At 41.3% G+C, this 12,236-nt stretch overlaps 1 protein-coding gene across 1 annotated transcript in view; it reads right to left on the reverse strand.

Moving 5' to 3' along the window:
• Nucleotides 1–12,236, reverse strand: part of LOC121525683 (collagen alpha-1(XXVI) chain) — a 40,431-nt gene that overhangs the window by 8,636 nt on the left and 19,559 nt on the right. The window contains exons 4-7 of the mRNA XM_041811794.1: nt 2,766–2,827; nt 2,557–2,680; nt 477–575; nt 232–360 (exon numbers count right to left, since the gene is read on the reverse strand). Coding sequence (XP_041667728.1) covers nt 232–360; nt 477–575; nt 2,557–2,680; nt 2,766–2,827 — 414 coding nt within the window. The remainder of the gene's footprint in view (nt 1–231; nt 361–476; nt 576–2,556; nt 2,681–2,765; nt 2,828–12,236) is intronic.

The raw sequence follows: 12,236 nt of genomic DNA on the forward strand, positions 1-12,236 counted from the left end.
AAAGCATACAAACTGGTGACTCATTGTGGGATAAACTGTGTAGAAATGGATCTGTGGTTTTGGCATCAATTCAGACCATCCAGAAAGCGAACGCTCCGGTGGTTTCACAAATTGTTCTGGGTCAGAAATCAACCATGTGTGTGTGATCGACGTCTATTATGTTCTCATTTGAAGCCATCTGGGACAATTTAGCCTTAAGTGAATGCAAAAGAGGTTGAGTAATTTATTCACCTTGATTGTCCACATGAAAAACGTCACCTCGCTCTCTGATGGGAAAGGCGTTTGACCCCGGAGGACCCGGTGGACCAGGGGGGCCGGGGAGACCTGCTTCTCCTGGGAGACCTCTGCCTCCCTTTGGTCCTGAGCACAGACAGAAAATACAATCAAGAGTATCCAGGTTATTTTGAAAGAGCCGTTCTCTTCAGCCATCTTTAGATAAGCTGATTAAACTGAAAAGTCTAACCCTGATACTTTACCTGTGGGTCCAGGTGGGCCTGTTCTCCCAGCCGGACCAGGTGGTCCAGCAGAACCTGGAAGTCCTGGAGGTCCGACGGGTCCAGGGGGCCCTCTACTCCCTGAACCATTGTAACAGAGAAATCTTAGAGTCACTACATAGACTTTGAGAAATCATTTACACAAGCTTTGAAAAATGAAACTGGAGAGGCTGTATGGCACACCTGATATAAAACAATGTTACACCATCAAGCATGAGTCCCTAATGAATGGTGTGTCTATGGCAGAGCAGTGTGGAGAAAAGATCATCCCTACTAATCAATCACAAAAACAGACACACACAAAATATACAAAAATAATAATAGGAATAATAACAATGATGTAAAACGGCTCTCAAATGGGATCTGGATCTTATTGATCACTTAAAAGAGCCGGCTCTGTGAACCAGCTCGTTCATGAATGACACATCAAAGGAACCCTGCATATTAAGACATGATTATTTAACTGGATTAGTATAAGTGTCCTACATATATACAGTATGCTGTATAAAGAAACACACTATATTTATATCTATATATGTGTAGGGAAAGTTTTGAAAATAGATTCACATGTGGGCTGCCATTGTTGTGCAATGCACTGTGGGTCAAGCTCTCTTATAAGGAGGAAAAAGAGAAAAGCTTTCTGGGGCCCAGAGAAAGTCAGGAATCCATGGAGGGTAGTAAAGAGATGGTATATTCTCAGTACAAACAATGATTTGATTTAACCCTAAATACTTACTATAACCTATTCAAGCAACAAAATTGAGTATATAGCACTAGTTCAAGTAGGCAACTGAGTCCAGTCCTGCCATATAGTTGAGGTCAGCTGATCTCATGCAAGCCCTCATCAGTTGATTTGCTCTAAACATGCTATTGGATAACCACACCCATGCTGCCATATTTAAACCGCTGTAGCCTGGCTACGCTTTGCTGGTCCCTTTGCAAGCCACTTTATGCAACCCTCCTCCACCCCAGCTCCTCCTTTATCCTGCCTCTGACTTAATCAGTGTCATTCTGTTGTTATTGATGCCCGCTCTGCTCTTACTTTATAGCTGCTTCTCTCCCTGCCTCAGGCTTTCCTTGTACACACAGGAAAAGCAGGAACATTTACTGTTCCTGCCTGATGCTTTCCATGTAGGCTCGCAGAAGAGCGAACCCCAGAACAGAACAGCCAAACTGCCAAATATGAAATAATGGCAATACATATAAATTAATAACTGCTAATAAAGAACAGTAATTGTAACTGCAAATCATGTGTGTATTTTAGCAAAGTGGTCCTCCCTGATATTTAATATATTTATTGTCTCTTGTTTGAAAATGTAGATCACCTCTGCTTAGAATGGTATGCACCTTTATCTTCATAATATTTACATAAAGCTGGCTTACTAAAGCTGACTCTTATGACAGTAATGTCAGTGTGTATAGCCATGCTGGGACCAGTAGCAAACTTTTTGCATTCAGCTCCAAAGCTGATTGGAGCCATGCCAGGAGGAGTTAGCAAGGACGCTAGCGCTATTGGTGCTGATCCAAGGTGCATGTGTTAATTTTATTAAATGACATCTGGGGAGGGCCCGTATACTGGGTCTTTCAGGCCTGTGGGGGCAGACCTACTCTGGGGAGTAATGTCAAATGGTTGCATTATTCGTGCTACATATTTTCTGTGGAGTGTCATCCTTAAAGCCTTAAATCCGAGTGCAGCTTTAGAGAAAACGATAAGGAGGGTGTAGATGTAATGTAAAATGAGGTGAAAATAAGATTAATTCAGACGTTTGATATCACTACCCGGGGTTCATGACACACCAGTGGTTGCCTACAATGTATTAATGGTAACCCAAATTTCCCAAAATGTGGAAACCTAGTGTGCTTCCTTGTACAGTATACATAAAAACATCAAAAAGGACAGGGAGAGAGATATGGGAATGGCATGCAGTAAAGGAGCCACAGGCCAGAATCGAACCCAGGTCACCTGCTTTGATGGCAACAGCCTTTGTGAATGGGGCAACCGGGCATAACCACTGGGCTACCAGTGCCCTTTCCATTCAAGTTTAAAAAGAAGTGTTGGCACCTGATGGAAGGTATGACGGCGGTCCAATGGGAGTTGGTTGTGGGGTATCCACCTCATTTTCTGTGGGGCCCCTGGGTAAACTGGTGACCACCAAGGATGAACGTCCCTCTTCTAATAACTTGATCTGGAACAAGAACATGAGATTTAAAAGAAATCTGCCCCCTTTATTTAAATCAAATCAATCAAAAGAGATTAGATTTAATTTTTACCTTTGATTCTATGGTGTTTATTCTGCTGTTCATATCAGTGAAGCTGGTGCAGTTCAAACACTCTGAAAGAAAGAAACAGATGTTAAGTTTCATGGTACAAATGTTTTTTTCTTCCTCTCCATCTGTCTTTTATCCTTTTTTCATCCTGGCACCATCAGTGCTGTCTTTCTTCATCACACAGAGCAGAGCAAGCCAACAAACACATGAACAACGTCCGTCAAACCAGACCCCAGAATTTATGAGGGATTCCTCCTTAAATCATGTCACTCACTCACAGAATAAATATTATTAGACCGACCTCTCGTAAAATTCCCTCCCTGGCTGACACACACAAACACAGGCCGAACTAACACCTGCTTGACTCCTGACTCGGCATGTTTTCTGTCTGTCTGCCCGGTCGCAGTGATGGCCACTGTGCCCACGCTCATATCCTCCCACAGATGCTCAAACCTTAACCATTTACTGTGGGCAGACAACAACACAAACACACTTTCATTCTCATACTTCCACTGCTTTTCTGTCCCAGTATGTTTGATTTATATGCACATCTTTAAGACACAATTTATTTCATTTTAACTAGCCTGAGCAGTAGTTTACACCTTGCATGAACCATTTGTGTTGGGTGATTGGGTACAAGGTTAATGCGTGCATCCACACTATGCATTACCAGTACGTCTTCAGTGAAAACCTGCAATCAGGATTGTATTATGCAAATATAGCTCATACATTTTTTCCCTCATGGGTATCCTTACATGCTGTAATATTCAGCGAAGTCACTGGCAATACAAATCAATGGGTATAATTTAGCAATGAGCTGAGAAGCAAATGGTGCCTCTTTAACAACTTTTCTCCCTCATTTTGTCATATGTTTTTCACAGAACTGGTGGCAAACTTTGTGGAGTATGGTTCAGATTTAAAAGGCAACTCAATTGAAGAAAAACAGGTATGAGCAGTGATGTGTCATTCAGATTTACCATGACCAACCTCCTTTGAATCCCGTTCGCTTGCAAGGACCATATCATCAACAGGATGTAATCTGATAATTACTATAGCAGGATTATTCTGAATCAGTGGATGTTTAACATTTAGCATGAAGAGGGAAATCTGTTCTCCTCTCTTTCACACTAGGTCTGTTGTTTCAGTGCGACCCCTCTCCACCCCAGCCACCTCCAATACATCTCATCTGGGTCCAGGTCCTTAGAGGTCCACTCTGCACCCCTTTTATTTCAATCCTCAAGCCATCTCATTGGTGTTCTGGTCCAGTTCACCCTACATCCTTCCATCACCACCACCAGTGTCTAAACTCCATAAAGGGTGAAACTTATCCTACTGCCTGCCTCACTACAGATAATCCAGTACAAGAAGACATCACAATCAAGTCTTTTTGCCAAAGACCTTTCACATTTACAAACATTTCCAAACTTGTAAAATAAATTAGTATTCACTTGTGTTAAACTAGTCTACATTAGATCTGTCTGACTTTAGCTCAGTGTTATGTGGAGTTATCCTGATAGACTGTTTGATATATTCATTGCATGGATGTATTTAACATTCATCTGGCAAATCTCACATACAAAACATTTGGAAAGGGCAGGACCAGTGTTAATTTTGGCAGCTATTTTCAATTCTAGTGTCAGTCTTAGCCTTTAGATGAAATGTCTTTTAGTTTTAGTCACATTTTAGTAATTTCTACCCTTTATAGTTTTAGTCTAGTTTTAGTCAACGAAAACTCAAACACATTTTAGTCTCATTTTAATCCATAAAAAGTCCTCACATTTTAGTTTTTACTTTTAGTCCAAGCATCTATTTTCTTACCTAAATCTGGTACCAAATCATGGTAGTGTGTTCTCTGCTAAACCCTGGATCCCTGCTTTCTACAGCTGAGAGGCAGAATAGCTAAAGATGCATTGTATTTTGACAGTTACCCACAGTGGAGTAATATCACAGAATTTGAATGTCCGACAAAAACTACATCATATTTTAGTCTAGTTTTAGTCATCTTGACAAAAAGTAAACTTACTTTTTGTCAGTTTTAGTAATCACAGATCGATTTTTGTTAGTCTAGTTTTTGTCATGGAAATAAAGGCTGACGACGAACATTTTTAGCCATAGTCATAGTCGACAAAATTAATACTGGGCAGGACAATATTCTCAGAAGGTGACTGGATGAACTTTCTGTCCGTCACATTCAAGACAGGCCAATCAGAGCGACAAGAAAAAATGAGGTAACAGGCATGCACAGCTCCAGTTCTAACCTGAGCTATACAAGCTAGAGCTGCCCAAGTAAACAGTGAAGCATGTCTGTGGCTTAAATTCACATCAAAGCCTATTAGGGGACATGCAAAAACATCTTCTCTGTTGAGAGAAGCTTTCAGTTTCAGCTCTTTGCTCTTGTTTTAATAAAGAAATGTGGTCAAGGCCTGATTAAACAGCCCATTTCCTACAGCTACATGCAAGCTAACTGCTTCTCTGGAGGCAGCCATTGCTAACAGCTCATAGAACAACTAAACCCCACCTGTAGCTACCGCATTATTCTCCTCATATGACACTGATTGGTCCAAACTATTTTGGGTTTGGCGCAAACACCGTGGACCAGAGCTTTCAAGATGGATTTGCCTGATGACAGTCTGGTAAATCCATCTGCTTTGCAAGGTTAATGTGAAGCACTTTGAAATACTAAAAAAAATACTTCCCAGCTGCAGATAAATAGCATTTTTTCTTTATCTCAGTTGGAAAAATAGCTGATGCTTACACTTCACCACATCTTTAACATCATCCAAACAGCAGAAATCACCATTTAAAATGGCAGTGATTAAATGTTCCCCCCATTAATCATTAATATCTCAAAATTGAAAACATCAATGCAGTTTATCAGCTGACTGGAGATTAAAAAAGGAGTAAAAGTGATTATATGTGAGGGGATATAGTTGTGACATTAGGAATAGGCTATTCCTGCCCTCTTTTATTAGTCCACATAGGCTAAATAATACATTTGACAGAATAAAAACTATGGTATAGATTATAGATTACTACAGTTTTGCTGTTTTCATGAATGGTAAGGTGTGTGTCACTTTGAATGAAGTTCACACAAACAACTGTCCTCTTTTCTTTCTTCTTGTCAACTTTTTTTTACTGTGAGCACCTACAAAATATTAACAAAACTGCTATAGTGAAATTATTGCTTACTAACATTGTCTATGCCATCACCAGTCTGTTTTTGACACTTTGGTTACCTCTAACACAAATTATACCCTTCTACCGACCAGTAAAACCATGAATACCTACACATTCCACACTGTGTTGCAATTTTGGCTGCTTTACACGACCTGTAACTCTAAATCCAAAATACAGAACGACACATTCTCTTACAAGAAAACCAGAATTTGGTTCTAAATGGAAGCTGTCCCCTGGTCTATGGCCCATGAGACGTCTGGAATGTCAGCTGTCAGTCCCACAGATGGGACCCACCCGCATTGCGGTCATAGTCAGGATACCTAGAGTGAGGAACAACTGCTGCTCATAAATAACTAAACACAAAAACAAAACTGACCCAAACGGTTCTGGTTTTGTGCCTAAATCATAGTCTCTGACCACAGCAAACAGGGTACAAATGGCCTCCTCTGAGGTTTCTGCATCACTGAAATAGCACGGGGTGAACGTCTGAGGCAAGTCTGTGAGTGTCTACAATCTTCTACATCCAGTCCAGCTTTGTATGGGACAGTGTGGGTGTGGTTTCTCAACTCTTCAACATCTTGGATCTCCCTGGAGCACAGCCACAAAGGGAAACAACAATCAACAGCTCAACAAGGAACACATTCCTTGGAAATTCAAAAACCCAAATACAGGGAGAGGTTTCGCCAGAATGACCCCACATGAGCTGTTTGTTGTGACTGACTGAAGAGGAAGTACACCAAGGATGCAACACGGCACAAAGGCAAGACTGCGGGCAATCATGAGCTCCACAATGTGAGAGGACTGATGAGTTGATATGCCTTCATCTCACCCCACAGTTATTCATTATCAGCCCAGAGGAAGTCCCCACCCTCTGACACTCTCTCTTAGCGCATCAATCAGTGATGCATTCCTGCAGTCATTCTTTGATGATGTGGTGACGTTTAGTTTTTAGCAGCCCTTGTGGCGCGGATCTGGGAACAACAATTTCCAACCTCAAAGTCGTGTGGAAGGTCCCACACTGGTGCAGACTGAAATATCTCCGCAGCAATCAGAGTTTCCAGAGGATTAATCCAGATGATTTAAGTGATTCCCTGACTTTTCCTTTGGCAAAATAACAAAGCTATGGCTTTGGTGAATAAACTGACAAGTGTTGGATGGAATGTAATGATTTTTTTTTAATCTGAAAGCTCCAGAGAATTAATCCTGATGACCTGACTTTTCCAACAGTGCAAGCAGCATCTCAGCATTTCTATCTGGTATTATGTTTGATGCTCATATCACCTTCTGAAGGATGGATTGTAGTAACATCTGTAAATCCTTGAAACCAGACAAAATGTCAATATGACAAACTGTGGTCCCACATATTGGTACAAAAAAATCCTGCAAAACCATAAACATCACCACCAGCCTCAGCTGTGCTCTGCCTTATGAGGATTAAGAAACATGTAATAATAGATGGTAAATATTGGAGGAGCTTACATTTTCTGTTTACTGTACAAGAACTACTAAAACCACTTGCAAGATCTCGCTGACATGTGCCATTATAAATTACTATAGCTGCACAATGGTTTGTGTCATGGCTCACTCTATACAGATATAGGTCATATTAGAAAGCACTAAAAAAGAAGGGAAATCAAGCAAAGCATTTTCATTTAGGGAGAAACTTCAGTTAAATTGAAATGTTTGTGCAAGTAGGTAAAAAATAAAATAAATAAAACATAATCACAGCACAAACTTGTACATAGAATTAAAATATCTACCACATAAAAATTCCAAACTTCTTTTCTTTTTTGAATTTAAGATAGAAGGGCTATATTAGCCACCTATAGCCATAGTTTCAAGCAAAAATGCAAGAAATACCAGTCATCAAAGATTTTCACAGAAATATTTACCTTGTTATGTTTCTACAATTTGGTCTTCATACATTTTATGGTATTGGCATGTGGTCTCAGTATTTTTTATGTTTTCTTACAATTTTGAAAATTTCTTGGGGACTACACTGAGTGAGAAAGACAGCCGGGTTCACATCACAGACTATAAAATATAGCAAGTGGAGTTGCTGAAATCTGTTACTTATTTATGATTGGTCGCCAAAGTCACATGGTACGGCAGGACCGACATGTTCGATTGGTCTCCAAATTCAAGTGACACGGACGTAACCTGACATGCCAGATGGATGTGTGGAACACATCCAGAAACAAGGAAACGGGCGTATCCATCTGCTTTGCAAGGTTAACACGGACAGGTAGTAAAGCCAAAACATTCTTGAGGAGAGAGAGGCAGGGAGGCACTCAGCAGAGAAGTGGTGCTGAGACGTATTTTATAGCACTTATTTGATACCAAAAGAGTACTTTGTAAATATCGATATATGGATACTATAGTACCCATATATCAATAACTCCCACCACTATAAGTTGCTGCTTCATTTCTGACGTCCTTCTAACATTGGGCCTCCCGTTTCCTATCATCGCCATGCCTGTGTTTTCGCTTAGCCTCCTCTTTCAGCCAGCCTGTTCCTTATCGGCCTTTGCTCTATTCCAAGTCACAATTCTGCTTGGCTGTCCTTGATGTTCACCACACAACAGAAATTCTGGTTGTAAATACAGCGCATGGTTAATATTTACAGGTTGAGGTGCCTCTGATCAGGTTGGAGAGTGGAAAACATCAGGCCTACAAGATAATCTGCCAAGATAATCCTTCTGGTAATTGGTTGGAAGGAGGGATTCAGAATTGGCACGATTATTGTGCAATGTGTGGCCAACTTAAGAGAACCTATGTTGACACTCTTGGGTTACTTTTAAAAGTAATTAAATGTAGACAGGAAAAAAACCCTGTAAGATACTTTAGTGTGAGCTGTTCATTAAAACGTATCAGAAGGGGTTAAAAAAAACTTAATTCCTGTATACTTCAGACCACTCTTACATAAGTCACCACCACAGTTTGATCACCTCAGTTAAAGAAATCTGAATTTGCCACTGTTTAGAAATAATTATAAACAATTATAATGTCAGCATCATTGTTGCAGGCATGTTAGCATATTGACCATAACTGTAGAAAAATGGACATATTCTCAGGGATGCTGCTAACTGGTTTCTGGAGAGGCATTGTGAAGCTATCAGGATGGTGGTTGACATATTGGAAATGCTAACTTAATCTCATTTTCAGAAACAGGCAAAGAATTTATGCTGAGCAAGCCTCCTACTAATCAGCTTAACTTCAAAGATAGCTAATGAGTCATCTGGAATTAACCACGCCCCTAAAAGCCAAGTCAATCAAAACAGATGAGTTACATAAATAGCAAGAACTGAGCTTTGGAGACCCAAACCATTTCTCTAACAAGGCTGTCAGCATGTTTACTGCTTTGGATAAAAACATGGGATCTAATAGGATACTTTGGTTTTTAGAGCAAGTATCAAGTGGACACAAGAGGAACTGCAGTTTTTTCACTTCTGCTTCACCTTCACTGGTATTCAGTGAACTTGGTGCATTTTAAATGTAGGTTAAAGGCATTACAGCTGAGTTTAGTGCTTTTCCATGATGGCTTTCTGCTCCTCAGAAACTAAAGCGAGACTACAGGTCAAGTTTTCCTTGCTAATAAGTTAACTTGTACAATCTTAATCACTTTTCTAATGGCCCTGAAAGAAACCACCCAAGTCTTTTAATGTTATATACACAAACCACAGGAAAACACCAGAGCTGAGCGACCCTGCCATAAATATGAACCAGAGCAAAACATCTCTTTTTTTTTCTTGTTCTAAAGGTGGCAGGCGGGATTTCTGTCCCTGCAGTTGGAATTTAATTATGTTGGGTTAGAAAACCAAACTTCCGCTGGGCTTGAGCTGATGTTTAGAGCGGGACCGCAGCTACAGGGTCTGTTTGGATCCATAATTACACCATGGCAACATAAGACTGGGTTATTTTTCTTGGATTGGACTCAGCTCATGGGAAAGATTCAGAGTCGTGTTGTCTTTAGTAGGAAGCCAAATAAACAGAGAGTGGGGACTGCTTTCTCCGAAGGAAGAATTTCTCTGTTTGTGGAATTTTTTGTCTAATTTAGGATGCTATATCTTGTCCGTACTGGAAATGTACAGAAAAATAGGACTATTTTTTTACTGATTTGCATTGAAGATGCTGCATATAGGAAATGCAAATTATAAAACTAATGAATATGATTTCAAATACCACAAACCAAAGAAAACTTTAATGACAGAACATGAAACCAATAATGCTATGATACAATACAGCCCTTAAAGGGATAAAAATGCCCATAAATAATGTGATTCAGTGGCAAATCTGTCTTATGTGATCATCTCAAGTGTTAAGTGAATGAAAACTTGAGATGAGAGCAGACCGGCTGCTTGGATCAAATTCCCTCTGGGCAAAGAACAGCAGAGTAAACAAGATTAGAAACTCTTGGAAGATAAATCTTCATTTAAACAAGAGAGGAACCAAAACAAAGAACATATTTCACCGCCACTAACTGAAAAAAAAACAAAAAAAAAACAGACCAATTTAATGAATCATCCCCTCCAGTAGTGTGCGATCTACAAGACAGAGCAGGGTGTTTTGGCACAAGTGGAAGTCAGACTGTGGGCATCGCCTGTTGAGACATTTCCTACATTAGACCTGGATCCAGATCAAAGAAATCCCTCGTTCCCTCGTAGATTTTTACACACTCCAACACAGGCAGACAGACAAACCTCAACCGCTAAACAAACCATGACGCACACAGCTGAGGATGGTCGTTTTCATCACCACAAAATGCTTTCTCTGTCTGTTCCAGTGAGCGGGACGGAAGGATGATGTATTGAAACATCTTTTTGGACCGTCTGTAAAATCGCTGTCACGTCCCCAAGATACACAGACGAGAGTGTGCCCAGTCTGTGAGCCGTCTGTGTGGACCACAGTCGGAGTCCAAGAGCTGGCCGTGTCCCAGGAGTCTGTTGTGTGTTCGCCCCAGCCAGCAAGTGGTCAGCTATTGCTGGCATGGAGAACAGCTGGCACTGAACACACACACAAAGACAGACGGACAGACTCAGACTGTCACAAACTCCCTCTCTTAAAAAAATCACACTTTGACTGAGATGGTTGAGGAGGATGGTGAACTGAGGTTTATGTTGAAAGCCACAGAGTCTGCTAGTTGGCAACCTAGTTAGTTAGTTGGCTGGTTGGGAACCATTTGGGCTCTGTAACCATGATGCTAATAAACAGGCCGCACACTTTCATTAAGGTGAAGCTGTGAGGCACATTGGGCCATTTTTGAAATTTGTTTGCATGGTACCCATATTTCATGCATGACCAAGATACCGCTGGCCCCTTTTGCTGGCTTCCTCAGCTGGGAACTTCCAGTAGGCACTGGGGCAGTTTGAAGCTGAATGCAAAGCAGTCGGGATACGAGTTAGCACCTCCAAGTTTGAGACTGTGGTTCTCTGCCAGTGGATTGCTCCTTCTGGGTGGGGTGTGAGTCTCTGCCTCAGGTGAAGGAGTTCAAGTATCTCAGGGTCTCGTTCATGAGTGAAAGTTAAAGGGAGCGTGAGATGGACATATGGATTGGGGCATCGTCAGCGATACTGCGGTAGATATGCCAGTCGGTTGCAGTTCGATCTACCTGGCAACCCTCATGAACTCTGGGTAATGACCGTAAGAATGAGACTGTGGATATAAGCGGCTGAAATAAGTTATCTTTGGAGGGTGGCTGGGATCAGCCTTTGAGGTAGAATGAGGGATCTCAAAGTATAGCGGCTGCTCCTTTGAATCAAAAGGAGCCAGTTGAGGTGTTTGGGCGTCCTGGGTACCTCTCCTTGGAGGTCTTCCAGGCATGTCCAATCAGGAGGAGACCTCAGGGTACTCCCTGAATGCACCAGAAGGATTACATATATATTCTTTCTAGTCTGGGAACACCTTGGAATCTCCCAGGAAGAGCTGGAAAGTGTCCCAGCCTCAGATAAGCGTAAGACGATGGATGGACAAGATACCAACCACGGCAAAATCACAGACAAGACCATCTTAATTTTCCCTGATGTCACGCTCTTTGTAGGATGCCCAAGGGCTACCACAACTTCATAGTTTAATCAGGGCATTTAAATCAAGGGTGTCCAAACTTTTTTCCACAGCTCTCTATTAATGGCTGACGAGAATGTTGCAGTGACCAATAGTTTTACATGTTAGCTATCACTGGTCATCCACCCTGGTCAGGATAAGAACGGCTTTCAGTGGCCTAGTGGTTAGATCGCACCCTACATACACAGACAGCCAACCAGGGTTCAAGTCCAGCTGCATGTCTGTCCTCCACTTTCT

Source organism: Cheilinus undulatus, linkage group 2, assembly GCF_018320785.1.
Source record: "Cheilinus undulatus linkage group 2, ASM1832078v1, whole genome shotgun sequence".
Taxonomy (NCBI): Eukaryota; Metazoa; Chordata; class Actinopteri; order Labriformes; family Labridae; genus Cheilinus; species Cheilinus undulatus.